This window comes from Lissotriton helveticus, chromosome 5_1 (genome assembly GCF_964261635.1).
Source record: "Lissotriton helveticus chromosome 5_1, aLisHel1.1, whole genome shotgun sequence".
NCBI classification, from domain to species: domain Eukaryota; kingdom Metazoa; phylum Chordata; class Amphibia; order Caudata; family Salamandridae; genus Lissotriton; species Lissotriton helveticus.
In genome coordinates this window covers 1,020,938,664-1,020,963,528 of record NC_136065.1, presented here as the reverse complement: position 1 = coordinate 1,020,963,528, position 24,865 = coordinate 1,020,938,664, and the positions used below count along the sequence as shown (strand labels likewise).

Below are 24,865 nucleotides of genomic sequence, written 5' to 3'. Positions count from 1 at the left end.
AAAGTGAAATAAAAAGGTGCAAGTGCTTAAAAAACAGCATTTGGTGGCGCATAGAGTATATAGTGTACATCAATTACAGCTTCAATTACAATACAAGTTACAATCACTTGGAAAGGGTTAGTTTCTTGTAAGAGCTGAATGTGTCATATGCGTCTTTTAATTCAAGCTGTGTGGTCGACGGCGTTTCGATCCCCATTGGTCGGGATCGTCATCAGGACGGGGTTGTCGATAAATACAGTGCTGTGGAAGGAGGAAGGCTAGAATGAATAGGGTTCGCCTGGGGAGCGGGAAGTGAGGGTGCAGCAGCATTCAAGGGGGCTAACTCGTAAAGGTATAATGTGTTTAGGGAATGGGGGTGGTGGTGGCCAGACAGGGAAAAAGAGTGATATTTAAAGTGCCTATTGTGCAGGTTGGGAAAATATCTAGGTGGGAAAGTGTTCCACAATAAAAATGATTGGATGAACACTTACAGGAAGCCAGGCAGGGATGCGTGGCTTGTGGCATTCGGGGGAACTTAGCGCCGATAGCTAGAGGAAAAAGGGAAGGTGTAAATATAGGCACGATTGTGTGCGGATAACCATGGCCGCCGGGGGAGTTACTACCTGGTCGCGGTGAGGTCCTGGGTCTGCTCACGTAGTTGGGCAGCGTCTGTGGGAAGGGAGACAGATAGCGTGTGGTCAATCGGGAGAAATGCCACAGTTTGTGAAACAGGCGTGCATTTGAGCAGACCGCGCTAAGGGCGTAGTCTCTGTTCAGAAATTGCAAATGGAGAAAAGATTACTTTAGAGAAGCGGACATTTTAGGCTCCAAATTGATCAACAGGGGATACCCCAAACGACTGGTTAAGCAGGCCAAGAAAAGGGCATGGTACAACCACCGGGAGGACCTACTGAAGCCGGTAGTTCCCCCGAATGCCACAAGCCACGCATCCCTGCCTGGCTTCCTGTAAGTGTTCATCCAATCATTTTTATTGTGGAACACTTTCCCACCTAGATATTTTCCCAACCTGCACAATAGGCACTTTAAATATCACTCTTTTTCCCTGTCTGGCCACCACCACCCCCATTCCCTAAACACATTATACCTTTACGAGTTAGCCCCCTTGAATGCTGCTGCACCCTCACTTCCCGCTCCCCAGGCGAACCCTATTCATTCTAGCCTTCCTCCTTCCACAGCACTGTATTTATCGACAACCCCGTCCTGATGACGATCCCGACCAATGGGGATCGAAACGCCGTCGACCACACAGCTTGAATTAAAAGACGCATATGACACATTCAGCTCTTACAAGAAACTAACCCTTTCCAAGTGATTGTAACTTGTATTGTAATTGAAGCTGTAATTGATGTACACTATATACTCTATGCGCCACCAAATGCTGTTTTTTAAGCACTTGCACCTTTTTATTTCACTTTAAATTGTATATAGCACCTTGCACCAAGTGCCACTGGGTTGTCAGAAGATCTAATCTTTACAGTGCTGTTCCTAACTGTAAATGTACACCTAATACCCCTTGTCCTTGGTGAATAATACCACCTTTCTTCAAAATCCATTTTGACTCCTTGTCTCTGTTCTCAGTAATGTCTTTAAGCATACATAATTGAAATTGTCTCTCAATAATACCTGTTGGGAACTTGTCGTAATTAATAAAGCAAAGTGGTCCAGCCGCCTAGTCTTACATGAAAGAGGTAAATATGAGGCCACAGTAAAACATACTAGTTCTTTGGTAGAGATTGTAAAAAATTAAAAGCTGGACGACATTGAGTAAAATGGTATTTGCGCATAAGTCGCCAGATAAGTCTTTTGCGATGCGCCTTACAAAATTCACAGAGAATAAAATATGTAGATTTGATTGGAATGGGGGAGCCATCAATCGAGGGGTTAATATTTGCCATTTCCATTGCTGACATACAATACGCTTTGCTCAGGTAAATACAGAGAGCCCTAAAAGACCGAAGCTTAAGCTTGCAAGCACACAACCAAACAAGCATTTGCAATGCAATAGGTCTCGCATTCACACGAGTTTGAGCTATTGGCCTTTTTAAATGACTATGCCTGTTAATGTATGTTTTAGAAGAAAAATAAAAGGCATTCTCATTTATAATACTAATAGCTTAAACTCTCGCAAATGCGAGACCTATTGCATTGCTATCAAGGGCCTTCTCGACTGCTTGTTAGATTGTAAATATCAGAGGAAGAGACCGACCAGCGACGTGTACAAAGTAGTGCTAAATAGTGCAGCGAAGAAGATGTATACGTTTTGTAAATTACACAGACACAAAGTGTGAAGTGAGAGTTGCATATGATCTGAGATATAAACACTAACAAAGCCCTCCCAACACCTTTCGCTCTGTGATTACACTATCGCGGCTCAGACGGAAGAGCGGGGTGGGGGGGCTATTTCCCGCCCTCTCTGTGATTTGAGTGTGCAGTGTGGCATTCTGTAATGTCATTGCTATCTTTGGCCTAATAAAAAATACTCCAGCTGTAGTAGGGCCCTGGCTTCACCTCCTGGTGCAGGGCAGGCTGTGCTTTATGGCATGCATGAAGGGAGGAAGGGGCGGTCTCGGCTGCAGCTCCGGCCTCGTACACTGCCCCTGCTATTACTAGTGAGCGAGAGGTGCTGAGGTGGTGTTATTGGTATTGGTGGTGTTATTGGTATTGGTGGTGGTGGCTTTGGTGGCTTTGGTGGTGGTGGCATTGGTGGTAGTGGTATTGGTGGTGGTATTGGTGGCAGTATTGGTGGTGGTATTGGTATTGGTGGTGGCATTGGTGGTGGCATTGGTGGTGGTATTGGTGATGGTATTGGTGATGGTGTTGGTATTGGTGGTGGTTTTGGTGATGGTGGTGGTGGTATTGATGGTGGGGGTATTGGTGGTGATGGTATTGGTGGTGATTGTGGTATTAGTGGTGGTGGTATTGGTGGTGTTGGTATTGGTGGTGACGGTGGTGGTATTGGTAGTGGGTTGGTGGTGGTATTTGGTGTTGGTGGTGGTATTGGTGGTGTGGGTATTGGGGGTGGGGGTATTGGTGGTGGGGGTATTGGTGGTGGTAGTGGTATTAGTGGTGGTGGTATTAGTGGTGGTGGTGGTATTGGTGGTGGTGGTATTGGTGGTGGCATTGGTAGTGGGTTGGTGGTGGTATTTGGTCGTGGTATTGGTGGTGGTAGTGGTTTTGGTGGTCATGGTATTGATGGTGGTGGTACTGGTGGTGGTGGTAGTATTGGTGGTGGTATTGGTGGTGGCATTGGTGACGGTGTTGATATTGGTGGTGGTGGTGGTTGTATTGGTGGTGGTGGTATTTGTATTGGTAGTGGGGTGGTGGTATTGGTAGTGTGGTGGTGGTATTGGTGGTGCTGGTGGTGGTATTGGTAGCTGCCATTTGGTTAGAACCAACGGTGACCACGTTTATTTACTTACTAGCTGTTAAGGCGATTGGCATGTAGGGCAGCAACGCAGGATATCCACTTCTATCTGTCTTGGTCACGTTTCTGTACAGTGCCACACACTTGTGGTTCAGGATTCTCATTTCTGTTTCTACAATTCGTCTTCAGGCTTGCCTCTCTTTCTTTTTCCTTCTGGGGTCTTGTGGATTTCTTGCAATAGAGTCTTGTTCTCTCCTGATGGTGTTTCCTATCCACCTCAATCTTTTTAAATAATGATGGTGTCAATTCCCTCTTGCTTGTATCTTGTGAGTAGTTCCTGGATGGAGATGATGCACATCCAAACAACATGCAATATTCTTCTCAGGTTATAAGTTTTGAAGGGTGACAGTTTGGTGATATCACTCTCTGCCATCTACCAGCATTCTGATCTATACACGAGCGAAAAGGTGGGCCTCAAGATCAACACAAAGAAATCAGCTCATGCCACTCAGTATCCCAAACCCTTCACATATATGGAGGATGGAAAAGATTTAGCCACGACTGAAGAGTTCAGCAACCTGGGCACTACTATCAGACATAATAGCAGGGCAGGTAGTGACACCAAGAGCAGACTATACAAGGCCAGGAAGGCCTTCAGGATGTGGAACAATGTGTGGAGGTCAAGTCAGTACAGCGCTAACACCAAGATGAGGCTTTTAGCAGAGCTGCAGTCGTTCCATACTCTAGTAACCAAGTTTAGGAAATCCATTAAAACGTGACTTTTTAACTAGTAATATTTTCTCCTCAGTCTTTCTTTACACTGTTATGTTACTTCCTCGGCACCAAGAAGCCCTGCAATGGTTGTGCTTTGCGAATAAATCTTTACAACAAGGGGTGGTGAGGGACAGAGTCTCTGAATTAAGCAGAATACTCTCACCCAGTCAAGAGATCAGGGCTAGATCCAACACCGTTTTTTAGCTCATTGCACCATCCCAGTTTCAGAAGCTTGTTTCCTTCCCAGTGTAAGAATTGGCTTTTGTAGTCTGGTCTGCCCTGTTCCCATGATGCACTGGGCCAGGGACAGACTAATTTGCATACAGCCAGGTTCTGAAACTGGGATGGTGCAATGAGCTAAAAAACGGTGTTGGATCTAGCCCTGATCTCTTGACTGGGTGAGAGTACTCTGCTTAATTCAGAGACTCTGTCCATCACCACCCCTTGTTGTAAATAATTTTGTCCACCCTAAGCGTGGAAGGGTATACTCAGATGTGAGTCCCTTGCTCATTGCACCATCAGGATTCAAGCAAGCCGGGCCGAAGACGCCTGAAATGGCAGAAACCGGTCCCCGGAAGCTTGTTTCCTTCCCAGTGTAAGAATTGGCTTTTGTAGTCTGGTCTGCCCTGTTCCCATGATGCACTGGGCCAGGGACAGACTAATTTGCATACAGCCAGGTTCTGAAACTGGGATGGTGCAATGAGCTAAAAAACGGTGTTGGATCTAGCCCTGATCTCTTGACTGGGTGAGAGTACTCTGCTTAATTCAGAGACTCTGTCCATCACCACCCCTTGTTGTAAATAATTTTGTCCACCCTAAGCGTGGAAGGGTATACTCAGATGTGAGTCCCTTGCTCATTGCACCATCAGGATTCAAGCAAGCCGGGCCGAAGACGCCTGAAATGGCAGAAACCGGTCCCCGGAAGCTTGTTTCCTTCCCAGTGTAAGAATTGGCTTTTGTAGTCTGGTCTGCCCTGTTCCCATGGTGCACTGGGCCAGGGACAGACTAATTTGCATACAGCCAGGTTCTGAAACTGGGATGGTGCAATGAGCTAAAAAACGGTGTTGGATCTAGCCCTGATCTCTTGACTGGGTGAGAGTACTCTGCTTAATTCAGAGACTCTGTCCATCACCACCCCTTGTTGTAAATAATTTTGTCCACCCTAAGCGTGGAAGGGTATACTCAGATGTGAGTCCCTTGCTCATTGCACCATCAGGATTCAAGCAAGCCGGGCCGAAGACGCCTGAAATGGCAGAAACCGGTCCCCGGAAGCTTGTTTCCTTCCCAGTGTAAGAATTGGCTTTTGTAGTCTGGTCTGCCCTGTTCCCATGATGCACTGGGCCAGGGACAGACTAATTTGCATACAGCCAGGTTCTGAAACTGGGATGGTGCAATGAGCTAAAAAACGGTGTTGGATCTAGCCCTGATCTCTTGACTGGGTGAGAGTACTCTGCTTAATTCAGAGACTCTGTCCATCACCACCCCTTGTTGTAAATAATTGCGAATAAATCTAACATACATTACATTTGTTCACTTGAACTGAATCCACTGTTCTAAGACTGCTTCAACTTTAATGTATTGAAAATTATTTGCATAGACAATTTTGCACCATCATACCAAGGCTGCCCCAATATGCAAGGAATTATCTTCATTTAGCCAGGGACAGTAGTATGCCAGGGTGGGCTCCGTCATTCCTTGGGCACCCACAGTATATCATGAATTGCCACCATAATGCAGGGTCTAGCATTATGAATTGTGTGGTCACCATCATGACATGGATGCCCACCATAGGTCAAGAGTTACCGCTATTATGGAATGGATACCCATAAAATGTCTCAAAGTTCCACCAAACTGCCAGAACCATCATTATGTGCACACAGTATATTAGGAATTACACCATTGTGTCAGGGTGAACATTATGCAAGGGTTTGGACGCTTCATGCAATTGATGCCCAGATCTGTCACCTCTGCTCGTACTGCTTGTCTGCTATGGGAGGACGCCATTGTGCCATGGATGTGCTAAGGTGTCAAGAATGACCCCCATCAGTCAAGGCTAGCATTGTATCAAAGATGGGCACCATCATAACATGAATCCCCGCAAAATGCTAGAAATACCCATATTATGACAAGACAAGCATATTGGGCCAGAGGTTGATACCACCATAACACAGAGGTTCACAATAGGTCAATAATTACCACCTTTCTATATGAAAAGCTACATGTATACCCACAAGTTGTCAAGAAATAATACTCTTATGCTAGAGCTAGAATTCTACCAGGATTTGGCCTAATGCCATAGATGCCTACAAGTTGTCTACCATTGTGTCAGTGCCTCCATTTAACAAATGTGGGAATCTTACCATGCATGCCTATGCTTTGGCCAGAAATAGTTGTATAGCATTAGGACAGGGGTTAGCAGTGAGCATCATGCCATGAATGCCCAAAAGTTGCATTTTTTGCATAGGAATAGCAGATTATCTTGGTAGCCAGTGAAAACAAGACCACTCCATCAAGACATTTCTTTTTTTATATTTACCTTCCGCAGACATCCTGACTTCCATTGATGATCTAGGCTGCTAGATCATCATGCACTGGCTGCTGCAGGTGAAGCTCCTAATAGGTGCTTTTGAAAGGTCGGAAGGCGAGTGGGTGTGTCTTGAGCAGATGGAACTACCTCGACTGGTGAAGGAGAGATGGATGGAAATGCCTCAAGCCATCAGGGAGAGAGGGTGAACAGAAGTGCCTTGGGAGATCAGGGCTGTGATGAATGGGTGTGATTTGGCAGCAAGTGGAGGAGGCAGATGAGTGAGACTTTTCTAGAGGAGATGAGTCATAGAAAAGATGTGGGCATGCTCCGCAATGGAGCATACTTTGTGCCTTCGACAGAATCTCTGATTTTGCTGGCAGCTTCCCCTTGGGCAGAGGAATGCAAAATTTTGTAGCTATCGTAAAGGGAAAGTTTCGATTCTATTAAGGACGTGGAGGCGAGGATTAGGCTTTACTTTCTCCATTTAATTTACTCCAGCAGCTTTTATCAAAACTGCATTAACAATAAAAACTACATTTCCCATGATGCAGAGGGAAATAGAAAGCGAAAAAGTCCAACAGAGCTGACCAATCCTGAACGAGGTTATCCCACAACTTCCTTTGAGGACGCTCTACCCTCCTCTTTCTTCCTGCGACTACATCAAGCCAATCTTCAGTTATTCCTGTTTGCCAGCATCCGATCTAAATAAAAGAAGGATAGTTGTATGTTTGAGAAATGTAACATAGCACGTACATCCTCAAAATAACAGTGACAGTCACATTCCTGATAAGAATGATAAAAACATTACAAGGCATTGTGAAACAAATCTAATTGTAAACGTTTTACTCACCACAGACAGATACGTAGGTGTTCTGGGAGGGTTCAACAGAAAGGGTGGGCTAATCCTCGCCTCTGCGTCCTTAATAGAATCGAATCTTTCCTTTACACTAGCTAGGACATTTTGCATTCTATGGCAGGACCGAAAGCTTCAGATTAGGCTCGTTTAAAGCTTGTCCACCACCAAGGAAACCAGTGATACCACTGGTTTAAAATAAAAGCTTTTGAAGGTGGAGTCTGAGGACCAGTCTGCGGCATTAAGGATGTCTTCCAGCCGCGCCCCCAGGAAAAAAGCCTTTGATGCCGTTGCACCTCGGACCAAATGAGCCCCAAAACGGGAAGTATCGATACCTGCCTCCTGCATCGTCCAGCGAACCCATTGCGCAATCGTAGGGGATGAGACCGCCTGTGTGGTTTGGTGAAGGCTATAAATAGTTGTCTGACAGCCAGTGGGCGTATGTCAATTGTCGCCACTTCATAGGCCTTGAGCGCTCTAACCACACATAATTTAGAGACATCAGGAAAAGCAGGATAGGATACTAACTTTGAATATCTTTGGTTCGTCTAGAAATATGAAAAAATAACTCCCTCCGGAGTGAAGACTCGGCCAGTAAGATCCAGGGCCCACACATCGGAAACTCTGCGACAGGATATCAAAACACAGAAGGGTTGCTAGCTTTGCCGACATATGTTTCCTAGACAAGTACTTATTGGATGGCCATGCTCGGAACATGTCCAATACTTTATTAACATCCCAGAAAGCTGAGTAGCGAGGTTCCAGGGGCACGGATAATCTGATACCCCTTAGAATCTTGCACACCAGAGGATGTTCGGCAACAGAGCGACTGTCTACTGGAATATGGCCTGCTGAAATTGCTGACCTAAATGTATTAATCGTTCTGTAGGCTAAGCCTTCTCTTGCCAACGAGGCTAAGAAATTAAGGATGTAGGCAACATCTGCCCCCATCAAATCCACCTGTTGTCGAAGACACCATGGTACTTCCCTAACGTGACCAAGCGGACCGGTATCTCTTATTGGTGCTCTCTGCCCAGGACTTTGCGAGTAACAAGGCTTCGTCTGCCGAAAGGCCTGGCACCTTCCAGCGTTGCCTGTAACCTCCAGGCCATCAGATGAAGACCGCCCGTGACAAGGAGGTGATGGGAATTCCCCTGAGGATCTTTGAGGAGACCCTGACCGAGGGGTAGACGGATTGGAGAATCCCAGGAAAGTTCCATCAGAACTGGAAACCAGGCTTGTGACCTCCAGATCGGGGTGATCACCACCAGATCCACCTGTTGTCTCCTCACCCAGGTTGACACCCTCATTATCATTGCGAAGGGAGAAAGGCGTAGCCCTGCACCCCACTCCAATCCTGGAGGAATGCATCTACAGCTAAAGCTTCCGGAACCGGACGCCGAATGTAGTACCTTTCCAGTTGGGCATCCAGTCGAGAGGCACAGAGGTCCATGAGAAGGGGCCCCAACACGCTTGGATTTCCCGAAATACTTTGGGATGTAGCTTCCACTGACTTGTATCCTTCCAGTGGCGGGAGCACCAATCCGCCACCTGGTTTGACGAACCCGGAAGATGTTACGCTCATAGAGATATCAGGTTGGCCAGCCAGAGGTCTTGTGCCAGATTCGATGAAGCTTTGGACCTTGTCCTTCCTAGATAGTTGATGTAGCGAATCGCTGCTACATTGTCCATCTTGAGTAGGATGCAGCATTGCACCTTGTCTTTGGTCCAGCATTTCACAGCAAAAGAACCTGCCATTAATTCCAGGCTGTTTATATGGAGACCTTGTTTGGAGGAGGGCCATTTTCCGCCGGTAAGAACTTCGGCGCAACGGGCACCCCAACCTGAACCACTGGCGTCTGATTCTATCACCAGGTCGGGTTGAGATCCGAAGATGGCCCGGCCATTCCAAGCCTCCATGTGGGAGATCCACCATTGTAACTCGGTCTTGGCATCTTCTGAGAGGGGCACAAATCGGGAATAAGTGAGGCCTTTGCGCAGATGATGTTGACTGAATCTATCATGAAGCCCAAGAATTGCATCTTCTGAGAAGGCATAAAGTCTGATTTGGATTTATTGAAACACAAACCCCAGGGACTCTAGAAGTGTTACTGCCTGTTGCAGTTGGACGAGTAAGCGTTGGGGACATTGACTCATAAGTATATCGTCGAGATACCCCCCCCCGATCTGAGGCGCTCCTCCACTGGCTTTATCACTTTGGTGAAGCACCACGGAGCGGAGGATAGACCGAAAGGAAGGGAGGTGAATTCGAGGCTCTGTGAATTCCACTGGAACTGAAGAAAACGTCTGTGAGGAGGAAAGACTGGGATCGTAAGGTACGCGTCCTTGAGTCCAAACAGACCATCCAGTCCTGTGTTTGCAGAAGGTCCCTGAGGATGTGAATACCCTCCATCTTGAAATGGTGTTAAATTAGCCACTTGTTGAACTTCTTGAGGTTTATTACTGGGCGAATCGGTTAAGTCGGTAACTCGAAAAACTCTATTTGGAACCCTTTGACAGTCTGTAAAACCCAGGCTTCTGATGTTAGTGGAGACCAATTGTGAAGCAAAATTTGCAGTCTGCCCCCTACTTGCACATCCCCTGAGCTCTGTACTCTCACCTTGCTGAGTGTTGTAGGAACCATTTCCTCTTCCTTTGCCCCCCCGCAGGGCGAGGGTATGATCTGGTGGAGTAGAACTTTCCGAATTTCTCTGGATCTTACCACTGTCCTCTACCAGGTTCTGCCGATTTGTAGGAGGCTTTGTTGTAGGGATGGCCGGTAGAGCGCCCCCTGCCACGACCGGTTCACCAAAAACACGCGGGGTGAAGATGCGCTTTATGGATGTTTGGGCCTTATCCAGCAAGTTAAAAGTATTTACGAATTTGGCCAATTCCTTTACGAAGGGCTCTCCAAAGAAATTACCCTCCACCACTGGACCAGCCTCTGATGTGGCCAGGTCCCATAACCCAGGGTCTATTTTTCCATCAGAGACCTGCGACGCTCTGTAGAGACTGCCGCATTGGCGTTTCTAGAAAAACGATCGCCCTCTGAGCCCAACTGGAAAGGGTGTCTGGGGAAATAAGGCTGCCCGAGGCATTGGCGTCTTCCGCCATGTCGAGAATCTTAGCCAGGGGGGCTTGCCTTGTCCAGGAATTTATCCTGGCATGCTCTCCACGAGCGATCAATGCTTTTTCTGGGATCGCGAATAAACGGGGCTTGAAAGTGGCCATTTTAGGGTCAACCTCTGGATGACCGCAACCTTCCCATCTAGAGCCAGTCTTGGACATTCTGCCCTTAGGAAACTCCTGACCTCTTTATCCAGAGGTTTACGCAGTCTGGCCACCATGTAGTCTGCTACTGTAGGGGCTGCAACCGACTCCGCTGATTTCGGGTGTAGGAGGTCATCAGGGTTGAGCATGTCATTGTCTAAGTCAGGAGTCGCCACCTGATCTACCTTTGCTGGGCGCCAGGGCCTGCCCGAATCACTAACCCCATCGGAAGTCTGGGGGGACTCATCTGGGTCAACCGCAGGCGAAGCAACCGGGAAACTAGAGGGTCCCACCAGATCCTCTGCATGCTTAATGGGCGCTGAGGGGGGCTGGGAATCCATAAATGCCTTTTTTAAAGGCACAAAAGTGTTGTAGTCCACAACAGCGTTGTCTGGGCGCTTTCATTTCAGGTCAATGGCGTTAGTGGAGGGCTCTCCTGGAGGTAGGACATTCTTAGGCCCCGACAAGTCTTCCCTCGGCACGAGGGGTTTCTGGCATTGAGCCTGAAGTTGGTCCAATTTCCTCTCCAGGAGTGCAACCACTTGAGAAACCGCCTTTAGGCGGGAGGTGTCCATCACCCGACAAAAGTGATCATCAATAGGTAAGTGATTTCGTCCTCCTCCTCTTTGTAATAATCTTCAAAATACTCCATAGTCTGTTTTAAAACTAGGGATTATCAAGAAACAAAAAGGGTTCTGAGTAGGGAATAAACCCTGGGTCAAGTCAAAATATATATATATATATATATATATATATATATATATATATATATAGATTAATATGTAGGGCTGAGCCCTGGGACCTCTGCTTTCTGCTGGTGATGAGGGTAAATCCTGCCTGGGCTGGTCCCTTGTCAACAAATACAAGTCTTACCCGGTGCACAGTTGTCAGGCGCCAGGCAGGAGCTCTTGCTACAAAATTTGCCGATGCGCTAACAGCGCTAATTAAATGTCAAGCGTCCAAGGCAAAAACTTCTTCCCCCGCATGTATACAGAAGCGCAGCCGCGCAAGTCTCTCTGCAATAGCTACCAGCGGAACAGATGACTCGCCGGCTGCGCAGGGGACAACGCGCGTTCAAGCACGCAACATCAAGGGCTTGCAGTCTCCTAGCAGCGGGAGGGCTGCCCCTTGCCGAGAGCCTGAGGTAATTAGCACGCCCGCGAAGGAGTGAGAGACACTCCTTCAGCCACTAAAAAATGACAAATTGCTAACTTGCGCGTCAAACAAGGCTTGCCACAGCATACATAGATGTGCTCAACAAGAAACATGCACTTTAGCACAAAGATTGCAGCCCACCTGCTAAACATATCTCTAGATGCACAAATGGCGTTTGATAGTGTGGAATGGCAATACATGTTTGAAATGCTAAACAGACTGGGCTTAGACCCTAAACTCTGCGAGTCTGTAAAGCTTTTGTATCAAGACCCACAAGCCAGAGTGAGGGTTAATGGTGTATTCTCACGTCGCTTCTTACTCAGGAAGGGCACAAAACAAGGCTTTCTGCTCCCACCACTGATTTTTGCTCTGACACTGGAACCCTTGGCAGCTTGGGTGCGGAATGACCCAATCCTATCAGGTATAAGGGGTGGAGGTGACTGGGGGGATAGAATATCCCTGTATGCGGACGATGTGCTTCTGTATCTGACTAATCCATATAGATCAGTGCACAGGGTGATACACATATTCCATCTGTTTGGCAGCTACTCTGGGTATACGATTAACTGGAATAAGTTCTTGATTTTTCCATTGAAGGGTGTCGTCCCTCTGAGACTAATTGGGACAATACCACTAACTCTCAAGCATACTTCTACATACTTAGACATACGAATCTCAGCGAAAGGAGACTTCCAGGAAGATAACTTATACCCTCAGATACAGCGATTAAAGAATGACGTAGACTGCTGGAGGAAATTGCCTATATCACTGATGGGTAGGGCTGTGATTTTTAAAATGATGTCACTACCCAGACTATTCTATACCTTACAAAATACCCCATTCAAAATACCGAGGTCTGTGTTCCAGGGTATAGATGATGAGCTGGTTAGGCGTTTGTGGGACGGAGGCTGCTCAAGAATTGCACTCTGTAAGTTACAAAGAGGTATATATGAGGGAGGGCTCGCAGTCCCAGACATTAGGAAATATTATTGGGCCTCGCAATTGACGGTGGTGAATGACTGGTCAGTCACGGTTCGCAATGACCCAACCTTTCGAGGAGACCATTGGATATGGGAAAGAGAGTCAGTCTAGCAACAATCTATCTCTGAGGAAGAGAAAACAACTTCCCCCACACACAGACGGTGGTGAGCGCCTGTCGGTAAACTTCCAAAAAACACCTAGGGTGGGAAGGAGAGGGGATGGGGAGGACACTCCTGTGGGACAGCAATCTGCTTTGAGAGGTGTGGGCCTTGTCAGGATTCCAAAAATGGGAACTGTTGGGGATAGAAAACCTGGGCGAAATCTGGAGGGGACATGCACAGGTAAAGTTTGAAACTCTACAAACAGAGTATGAGTTGGCGTGCTCGGAAGATACAAATATCTCCAACTGGGACATGCCCTACGCCATCATAATAGAGATGGGGAAATCCCTCCAGAATACTCGCCACTAGAGGAGAGATTGTTGATCGACCCCATGAGGACCAAGGCAACCTATTTAACATATAAGAAAATTATATACAACTAACCTAACCCGATAGACCACCTGCGGGAAGCATGGGAGACTGAACTGAGACTCCTAGAAGATGATGATTCGGAGGATGCTGTGCAAAGCCCGAGGGAGATAGCTATAAGGGCCCACTTTCGTCTCATCCAACTGCGCATCCTACATAGGTCGTATGCCTCCAGAACAATGCTACACTGACTGGGTTTGGGCATATCTAGGTATTGTGTGAGGGGTTGTGGGGAGGTGGGCTCCTTTTTACCTATAATTTGGGAATGTAGATACATTCATAATTATTGGACGGCAGTGACTCGAACCATGTCAGAGGTCACCAACCTGGAGATTTCAGTGGGGCCATGTTGGCTACTGCTGTGTGTGACAGGCAAGATAAAATGGGCTAAATACTCACTAATATAGCTCAAAATAGCGGCAGTTGTGGCAAAAAGAAATATAGCCAGAATGTGGGGGGCAAATCTAACATCAGACCTGACGGAATGGGAGGAGGACATGGATTGGTGCTCAGGAGCCGAGAAAGCAACATATCAAGCCAGAGGTTGCCCGCGAAAATGGGACAAAGTTTGGGGGCTATGGATTGCATATCGGGGACATTAAAACAAATGTGCGGAACTGTGGGTGTAAGAGCAATAGATCAAAAGAGGAATAGAATAGGAGCCCATCATTTCAGTAGACTACAACAGCAATAGGCAGAGATCCGGTGGGGAACAGACTTACGTTATAAGAAACGTATTGTATGTGTTATGAATCTTTCATTTGCTGTGATATCCATGTAATGATCTGATGTACTGAGCATTGACTTATAAAAAGACTTAAAAAAGTGCCAGATGCTGCCTTCTCCTCTTCCCTTTCTCACTCAGCATCTGTGGAAACCGTCTACATAGATGAGAAAGCAAATGGCCGACGATGTAACAATAAGATAAAGTAACTTTTATGACGAGTCCACCACTTATTGCTGCCTCGCGTGGTCTATTAGTAGGTGAACAAGAAATGCACGCTGTTCGGCTCTTTTTCGTAAATAAAGCAAATAATGAGCATACACATTTACATAGCGAAACTGTTGTTGGACACGCTCGGGCATCAGCAGTACCAGCACACAAAGGTCTCAATTAACAAGCTATCGAGCTGTTTCTAGCCTCCCACGTTGTGTTCCATAAAGGATTTCTGATAATTGGGACTGAAGTTTGCTTCTTGTGAGTCCAACGTCCTTTCCTGGGCACCTGTCATGTTTGGTTCAGGCAGTGCTAATGATAGAAACACAATGGCTTACTCCATGTGCCTGACCAGAACTTGGATAGTGAACTCATTCATTCATTTTATAAGGCTTTATTCGGAGCATAAAGACAATGTCCATAAAAGCACATACATTTACATTACATAAACAATAATCAATAAAAACCATGGTAGAAAATGCAGTACAGAATACATGGTTAAAAACAGTTAAAAGTTAAAAGTGAGATAGTGAACTCAAAAAATCCCACTACTGTTTCCCAGCAATGCCCTTCTACACCCTACAACTGCTCCTACTGCCACACTGCTAGCTCACAAAACCAGTGGAATGTGGTGAGTAAACTGCCACCTTTTCTCCACTTTTGAAATTGTCACTAAAATCAATGTTTTTTTCATTGGTGGAAAGTTTCTTGTTCCCTCCTAGGTTTTGGGGCAAGAATGTAAGACCGGTTTTTCTACACAGTGCATACGCAAGTGTTGAGCATCTTTTCAAAAGTTACCTAAAGTAATTTTCGTACTGATCGTTTTCAGACATCTTGTCACTTATTTTAAGGCATCCTGTTTTTTATAAGACATTTTATTCCCCTTCCCATTCTTGCTGTTCTGTTGAAATCCTTACATTGATTAACCTAATATGTTTTGTATTGTGACATTTTTCCTTTGTACTTATTATGCTTGAAAGTCTATAAAGTTTAAAGTGCCATTAAACATAAGTTGCGACAGGTGCGTGCCTCTGCAGTAACACGCTGTCAGCTCACTGACACAAGAAATGAATAAGAGAGCTGACTAAATAACCTGCACAAATGAATACAGGGGAATAGGGAGCTGTTTTAACGTGTTTGTCTAACGATAAGATCACGATAAACCCGATCTCTGCAAATCAGCTATTCCGAGAGCAGCTGTTGAGGCTTTGCAGGTCCAGTGCCACTCCTATTTTGGCCTTATGGACCTGGGTGAGGGATCATTGATGGTTGATGCTGGATTGTGCGGCACTGGCGTGTTGACACTATGCACAAAATGCTATTGAGATACAGCTTTTGAGATACAGGGATAAACGATAAAGAACACTTGTAGCACAACCCTTTCTAAAGCAGTGGTTTTGACCAGCAAGACAGTAGAGGAGTAGGGTGTGTGGAATCGGCCAGAAAGATAATCAGCAAAGGGGGGATATGGGGACTGTGGCCAGACGCTTGTAGTTATTGCAAAGGAACATTGTCTCATTGCCAACGTGGGCATCATGGCCCGTGTTATACAGCGCAGTCTAAAAGTCAAGATGGAAATTCTGTTGCATAGAGTTGTAAATCAAATATGTTTAACCCCATGCGCGCTAGCGGGTTTTCCCGCTGCACGCTGGATTTTTTAAAAACCACGTTACGTGACAAAGCCAGCTCGTCATGCGCGTAGCGCAGGTAACGCCCATGATGAACTGGCTTTGTCATGCGCACTGAAGGGGTTAAACAGAAAGACTTCCGGGATGCAGACGTTCTTCTAATCCAGGCTAAAGAAGGATAAGGAGGCCAAGTCAGTGGGGCAGAGCATTTTTTTGGGTGCAGAACGTGCCTGCTGGTGAATCGTCTTTTAGGGTAGCCTATTAAGGTTTACACCAGTGAGTAGGCACTGTCCACTGTACTGCCTCTATGGGTATCCATACAAGTTTTTGATCTGAACGAATCTGTGAATTAAGCAAATGTGTTGCTTAGGTTTATAATTGCATTATACTATTGGGAATATCATGCCATTTCCTGTTTATAAACTGTTCTTTAATTCATGCAATTTTATCTCTTGATCTTTTCTCTTAAATTATCAAATACCTTTCTTTTGTGAATGAATTTCGAATGTGTGCTTTTGTCTCAGGTGCAGGGCGCATTGAACTTTGCTCCAACTTGCTGGAAGGAGGAACCACCCCAAGCTTTGGTGAGTACGGTTTCCACTAGCTCATGTCACCTGCTGCAGGTGTAAACATATCGATGACCTGCTTGTTCTCTCTCGTTTTGTATTCTGTCCAGAAAAAACGTAGCATCATATCAATAGCATTAAAAAATAATTTAACATTTAAAAAATATTTCTTTTGTGTCATCAGACAATGCAATCTTGGTTTTTAATTGCTCTCCTTAATGTTTTGTTACACTCTTCCATCATTAGTACTAAACCCTTGTTAGCCTCACTAATCAAAAGTATTCAGAAGAAAATATTTGTTCGTGACATGTGCACATGCTGTGCATACTCCCATCTTCTAGTGTTGGGCTCAGACGTGTGGAAGTTGTTATTCTTCAAAGGTCCATTTTTGACTTACGAGGAGTCGAGGACAAGACGGACGTACTGATCTTTGGCAACAGTAGCGTTACATGGAACGACTCCTGGTGGCCATCAGACCTAGGACCAGCACCCACTCCCTCCAACCATGCCAGAAACCTCTGAATCATCATTGATATCAAGCTCACCATGAAATCACACATCAGCGCCATCACTTCCACCTGCTTTCTCACTCTGCACATGCTACGTAAGATCTTCAAGTGGCTACCCCTACACACGAGACGCACCGTGACACAAGCCCTCCTCACCAGCCGATTGGACTATGACAATTCCCTCTGCGTAAGAATCATTGCAAACCTCGTACAGAGACTTCATACCATACAGAACGCCACCGCCAGACTCATCCTTGGCTTTCCCTGACGAACCCACATCACATCCACCTCAGGAAACTTCATTGGCTCCCCATACTGAAAATATGGCAATTCAAGCTGCTGATCCAAGCACACAAGGCTAGACACAACCAAGGACCTGCCTACATTAACCACTTCTTGAACTTCCACAATCCATCGAGACGACTATGCTCTGCCTCCCTTTCACTTGCACATACTCCCTGCATCTACCGAAGCAGAAGTGGAGGACACTCCTTCCTGCACATCGCAGCAAAGGCCTCGAACAGCTTCCCCACGCACCTCTGGACCATCATCTGACCTCGGATTTCCGAATGGCCCTCAAGACCTAGCTGTTCGAATAAGCCTCTGGGACCTGCAAGCATCAGGATACCCCATTGGGTGATTAGACGAGCTTTATAACTCCTGATTAATTGATTGAAGGTATAGTGACTCCTCCTATTGCTGGTAATGCGCATAGTCATCAGCGCCATAGTTAGATTTTTTTTTCTCCCCCGTCGGATTCAGACGTGTCCCTTCGTGCTCTGGTTCGACGCCGCATTGTGTTCTCGCCAGGTCCGCTCGGATTCTTTTCTCTTCGGTAGAAACTATAGTTGAGCTTCCTCGTCTGTTCCACCTGTCCCGTATCCCTTTGGATATCACTCTGCGTTTTCTATGTAGCCCCATTCAAGGCTTGGCCCTTTCAGGCTTACATCACCTCTTCGGAGCACAAAAATGCCCCTGTGATAGAAAGGACTCCATTCTGTTTTTACCTGGAGTGTTGTGCCAAACACCCATGGACTGACTTTCACCAATTCTGTAACCTTTGCTTGTCCCCCGACTACCAGGACAACTCCTTTTCGACTTGCTTCTCTTTTCGAAATAGGAAAACACTCCGAAAACCTCAAGCCAGTCAGAACACCTCAGCATCGATGGCACACCAGAAAGAGAACAGCACTCTTACCTCTTCGGGGGTCACCAACAGCCAGAGGCTTTGTTTGCCACGTTAGGGGAGCTGTCGTCAGAAGAGAGTTCTGAATCTGACATCAAGGTGGACGAGCTTCCACTTGCGCATCTCCAAGTGTTTAAGTCTGGTGCAGTGAGTACTAACCTCCCACCAACCGCCTCTTAGCATCGCTTCCACTCTGAGGAGGCTAGAACCGTGAAGTCCCAGGCCAGTTATGAGGCATCCGGTCTACCTCTGCCACAAGGCCATGGTGAGTACTAAACAGAGGAGTTGGACCCGATGCCCGCCCAATGTTCGGCACTGAAGTCCTTCTTGAAGCCTCCCCCTTCCACTTTGACCGCTACTTAGGTTCAGGCCTCGAAAACACCATCGATACCTGCACTGGAGGCGGTGCCTTTGGAGGCAAAATCCAGCTCTGTGACAGGGGGTTATTGAAAATCTTGGATTTCGAAAAGACCATCATCCACAGCCGCCTCTTGAACTGCTTCCGAAGATATCAACCAACCACTCCTTTAGTGCCTCCGGGGGGAACTTGATGTTCAACAGCAACGGATACACATCTAGCCTTACACCAGGCAGATCTTAGCCAAGGCTTCAGCCTAAACAAGAACCCTGTTCCTCCAAAGCGGAATATGGCTTTTGAAGAAGCCTTAAATCAGCCCCCGGAGCCGGTGCCTAAAAAATCTCGCACTATGAGAAAGGCACCTCTCCAACACCTAAATTGCATTTTCCACTTCCCCCTCTTCCTTTGCCTCCTGGACCACTGCCTACTAGACTGCTCTCTCCACTGCTGCCTCTGGACCCTTTACTTAAAAAGTATCAGCGCCATGACAAAGGCACGTCTCTAAAACCTACATAGCATCTTCCACTTCCTCCTCTTCCTTTGCCTCCTTGACCACTGCCTACTAGCCTGCTCTATTCACTGCTGCCTCTGGACCCGTTGGCACATTCACCTCTGAGTTTCTTCTCCTCTAGTAGGTGATAGTTCAGAGTACTTCTATGACCCATATGACCCGCCATACGACACACATTCCGACGACAACACTTGGGAGGGTGTATGACATAGAGCACCCTGCTGATACTGACCCAGACCTTTATCCGGCCAAGCCTTGGAACCCAAACAACGCCACCTCATATCTTAAGTTTATGCAAAGGGCAGACACTTTTCACAAGGTGAAAATGCATAAGCATCCTGAGGAGGATGACTTCCTTTTGGAGACTTTCACCTCCACCTTTAGGTATGCTGAATTTGCCTGTGGTTAAAGCAATTCTAAGGCCTGCCCACTATATCGTTAAGGAACCGGTGAAGGCGAGAGCCATCACACCTAGGGTGGACAAAAAATATAACGCATCTCCTTCTGACCCACCTTACATCAGGGGTCAAGTACGACCCGACTCTCTGGTCTGTGTCACAGAATCGTGCTAATATCCAGGGCACAGGGATGCGATGACTCAAAAGTGAAACAAATTGATACAGCAGGCAAACGTGTTGACATCCAGTCTGCCACACATTGGCGGATTGCCAATTTGGTGGACCGGCTCGCCCAGTGTGATAGGTCCTGAGAAATCAGAATCTTGTTCTATTATTAAAAGAGCACCCAGTCAGTCGGGAAATCACGCTGCAGCGGGGGTCTCTGCGTGGGGCGATCAGAGTTTGCCGGCAAGCAAAAATAGCAAGCATATATACATTTCAAGATGACATAGAATACATTGTACAGCAATGCTCTAATCAGGAAAACATTAAAAAGGTCAATAGGGTCAAGAAGATTACACAGCTGGAGGAAGGAGGTTCACACACAAGGTTTCTCGTTTGGTGTTGCCAACAATAACATAATTCCTTCAGTTGTCACCTTTCAAGACATATATCTTACAACATCTTATCGTAAACGTTGAAAAGGGAAACAGTTGAAAACAGCGGCTGTAAATCACAGGTGAGGAACTGCACAAATGTAACCGTCTGACATGGCTTCCTTTAGTCCCAGGTTAGCAGGGTACATAAATATGTGACAGATAAGCACTTTCTGCACTTGAAAAGTTGAACAATTACCCGGTCCAGCTGCAAGGCCATTTTGTTATCAGAAACTTAAAGCACTAGTTCTATAATTGGCAGAACATCCATCACTCACAGCAAATTATTTTCTTAGTCTGCTAGTCCAAGACCCCCTTATTCATTCTATGGATAGGTCATTCCCCCAGTGCCCACCTCCTTACATTCCTTAGTCAAAGACTGCAGTCTTATCCCTCGAGTGAGCACAGTTTACATCTGGCCTACCTCATGTTACAAAGGTCAAGAGAAATCTGCACATCTCCGCTAACAAGCTTCCTGCAAGCATGTCACAAAATTGACATTTTTCAAAGGACACAGAGTTAGAGGATGATTTAGAAATGGCTGGTACAAGGGTTCATATATTGTTATGGTCTGACAGTCCACTGGTATGAGATGGGGGGGTTAATTTAGCACCTCCAGGTCCAGTATAAGAAAAGGGGTCAGAAGTTAGTGGCAGAAGGCAAAGTCATCCGTAACACCAACATTGGATCTAGCATGGACACAGCGAATACTGCTGCTTGAAACGTCATTACATGTGTCCTCCTTCACAGGCACACTCGCTGCACTAGTCTGGATTCAAACCAGAGGTGCAACATCTTCTCAACTTCCCTTTCAATGGCGAGCATATGTTCTGCCTGCAAATTGATGATATGTTAGAGGAAAGTATGAAGGACACAGAAACAGCCAAAGCCATGGGTGTTCTACAGACCCCATCTGCCTGAGGCACTTTTCACACCACACCATACAATAGAGCTTCTAAGGCCTCTACGCCTGAGGCATCCACATCCGTCCCTAGAAAGTAGCAGCAGCAAACACCCTCTTGGGGTTACTACAGGGGAGGATACAAAGGTAGCAACAGAAGGGTTAGGGGAAAAGGCACAGCCCCCAAAGGTGCCACACCTTCCAAACAGTGACTCACTTACCCTTCCCCCGACCATCTAACACCTGTCAGGGAAGATTTCAAGGGTTTCTGCCCCACTGCACAGAGATCACATCAGTCCAGTGGGTTCTGGACAGCACAATAGAGGGGTACTGTCTAAAACTCACACATGCACCACTAAACATTATAGCCCCCGTCCTCCAATAATAAACTGTCCCCCGAACATCAGCGTCTCCTCCAAGAAAAAATGCATACACTACGCAGCCAAGGGGGCACAGAGCCCGTACCACCACAACACAATGGGGTATACTCCTTATACTTTCTAATTCCCAAGAACAACGGGCCCCTAAGGCCCATCCTTGCCAACAGGGCCATCAACAAGTACATCCAGTCAGAGCACTTCCACATTGTGATACTCCCACTGCAGGATTTCATTCATCTGCTACAGCAAGGTGGCTTCATGGCCGCCCTCGTCCTGAAGAACGGCTACTTTCAAATCCCCACCCACCCTACACATTGACAGTTCCTCCGTTTTGTGGTAAGTTGACTTCATTATCAGTTCAAAGTAGTGCCCTTCAGAGTAACCACAGCTACCACAGTGTTTACAAAGTGTCTTGCAGTGGTAACTGCTCACCTCAGAAGGAGCGGGGTCTACGCCTTCCCTTAACTGGATGATTGGCTGATTAAGAGTGCTATGGAACTGCAATGCCTAGCACACCCACCAGGTTACAGATGAGTCATTGCAGAAGTGCCTAGCAGTGCAATGGTCTCAGACGGAGGGTCAATGGGAAGAAATAGTGTTGTTCTGGGGACTTCTCATCACTGTGTGCAGTGATGGAATGCCAGCAACCTGTTGCGAGGATGGCCCATTCTGGGACTAGTCTTGCAGGTGACTATTACAACAGATGCCTTGCTCACCGGTTGGGGAGCACATCTTCAAGAGCTGACTGTACAAGGGGGTCTCCTTATCAACCATTTGGAGTTGTTGGGGGTGGGGCCAGAGAACTGGTGAGCAAGATGGCTGCACATATGTGAGGCTCCTGCAGTCAAGGGGCATAATCCAGCACCATCCACTATAGAACACCGATTTCCGGCTCCTACGAAGACTGCGTTATGATTATAATATATCGGAGCTCCTAGCTTGTCAACAAATGCCCCTAGTGCGGGCCGATGCAAACTCCCCAGCCTAGCAGCTGTGGCGACTGGCAGCCACAGTGAGGTACGACCGTGACTTCGCCCAACAGCAAGAAGGTCGAGTGAGATGCATCCGGACTGGTGCAGTACCTGGCTGGAGTGATTGGGGCTGCGCAGTTGATTCAGTGAGCGGTAGCCTTGCGTCTGTCAGTGATGGTTGAGGTTATTGAGGAGGGCCTTGTTGTGCTGGGACCCTGGGCGGTGATGGCTGGCCAGAGTTGATTCTGGACCCCCTCGGGCAGGCTACCCCACGGCATGGAGAGATGACAGTAAGTGGGAGAGGGTGCTGAAAGCCTGCGACATGCCCCTCCTCGGCTCATATTGACTTCTCTGTGCGGCCGGCTGACCGCCAGGCCTGAGAGGGGCTGCCAGGAGTGGGCTATATCAGCCCCGGACCTGCTAGTACTTCCTCGCCTCTGCGACTAGTGTTAGACGGGCCATTACTAAATAATGGGGTAACCCAAAAGCCATTGAACCTGAGTGTAAATCGATACAAACAAGTGATCAAAACGAAGAGGGAAGAAAGAGAGAGGAGACAAAACGACAGAGCCAACTGCAAATATGCAAATAAATCAATACATATTTCAAAACTGGTAATATGTACACATTATTCAAGAAATAACGGTTGCTCCGTGCTGTGCAAAGGAAGTGTGGGAAAATGTCCTTGTGCAAAGGTGACCCCTGACTTTAATTTTAACTATCCAAACTAAAATAAATTAGCAGTGCACGCAAGCAACTACATGTAGCCAGTCTGCAATGAAGGTAGCAAAAATGACATCCATGTAGTAGAGGCATGTGTTTTAATCCATCCACTACCCCTATAAGGATAATAGTTCAGTCCAGGCTACGTAAATCAGGTTGTTGACATTTCAACCCAAAGGCGAAGAGGCAATTGTAAACCTTGTATGTGGATCTTCATCAGTACATAAAAGGTGAAGGAGGACAACCTGTTTAAGAATATTAACAATTAAAGCCTAGTGTGTTTAGTTAAAAACTCTTATCTTTCTCTCTTATGCATAGGCTCACCTGAAGTCGTGCAAGTGTTTGCCCCAAGCATAGGCGAACACAATATTTCTATTGTGAAGCCACGTGGGCTCCTTGTCCGGGGTGGATATGTATATATTGCAATTCTGAAATAAAGAATACCGCCTGTGAGTAAGTGAACTTACAGTAGGTGCCAAGAGAAAATGACTTACTACAACAGTTGACTCACCTAGAACGAATCAGAAGATCCTTATATGCGGCATCACGGTATAAAAAATCCCTTCCAATAGAATGGGCTACAAGAAAGGCGAAACATACATTATAGGCTAATATATAAGACAAAATAAATGTATTGCTATGATCGATGATTATTGATTACTCACCAATTATGCAGAATGAATCAACATAATCAGGGTGGGACAGCCCTTTGTTTATATTTATACAAATGAGCTGTGAAGAAACATGAAGTGGCTCTAACATTAGTCAAAAATGTTCTATTGTGTCAAACAATTCATGTTTCAAAAAGCGAGCAGCAGCACACTCAACTTACCACTAAAAGTATCTCTGTACTCCCTCTCGGCCACAAAACAGCATGCGGATCCCAGGAGGGTGAAGATGAGGAGCAACATCAGCGTGCACGCCGGTGATCTATTGTGTGGCTCTCGTGGTTGCCAGCTAATATGTGCTAAGTATTGTGGCTGCAGAGAATGAAAAAAAAACAATGTGGCTAATAGTGAAAGCTGATAAGAGTCGTGAGCTCACTAGCGCTAATTTAGACAAACCCATCAGGTTAGAACTTGAAATTGTTCATGCAAGTTCCATTACAAAAGGGGACCACCACGCAGACTGTTAAACAGATGCACCTCGTACAGAGGGGTGAATCTTATGCAAAGAAGATAAACCTTAACTGTGGGGTTCCCTGGGCTGCTCCCATCGCATATGAAGAACCTGCTGTGCCGCCTAGATTTGAGTGCTTGAGGAAATGGAGAGCGAGATATTGAAAGGTGGTGGCTTGCCCACCCTACTCTATCTCCACTGAGAGGCCCACCCTGGGAAAGGGGACAGCCTAGAGACCCTCCCTCCCGACCGACAGGAGAGTGGAGGGGAGACCGAACAGTGGACACTCAAGACAGCCCCAGTAGATCCTTACACTGCTTGAATTTTTCTTTTAATGGGCAGTTGGATTGCGCTGAGCCTGCCAACCTCAAGCACCAGAGGGCCCCTCATACCTGGCTAAGCAAGCCGACTCGCCTTAAAATGGGAAAATAAGATAATCGGCAGTCAAGGATGCCCTTCGAACCCTGTTGAGGACCCGGAACGCTTGCTCATGACTCCCCGTCGATAGATGATACTGATGCTCCTTCTGGCGGAGATGAAATGAAGACACTGCTGAATGTTATGGCAGAGAGCCTGGACTCCATCGACTCTAAAATGGATGCGCTCACATCCCCCCTAGACTCTATCA

At 46.6% G+C, this 24,865-nt stretch overlaps 1 protein-coding gene across 6 annotated transcripts in view; it reads left to right on the top strand.

Annotated features, from left to right (window-relative positions):
- Positions 1-24,865, top strand: part of CUTC (cutC copper transporter) — a 290,281-nt gene that overhangs the window by 131,533 nt on the left and 133,883 nt on the right. For all 6 annotated transcript variants that reach the window (XM_078643544.1, XM_078643539.1, XM_078643545.1 and 3 more), the window contains one exon: positions 16,544-16,603. In XM_078643544.1, the coding sequence (XP_078499670.1) occupies positions 16,544-16,603 (60 nt within the window). The remainder of the gene's footprint in view (positions 1-16,543; positions 16,604-24,865) is intronic.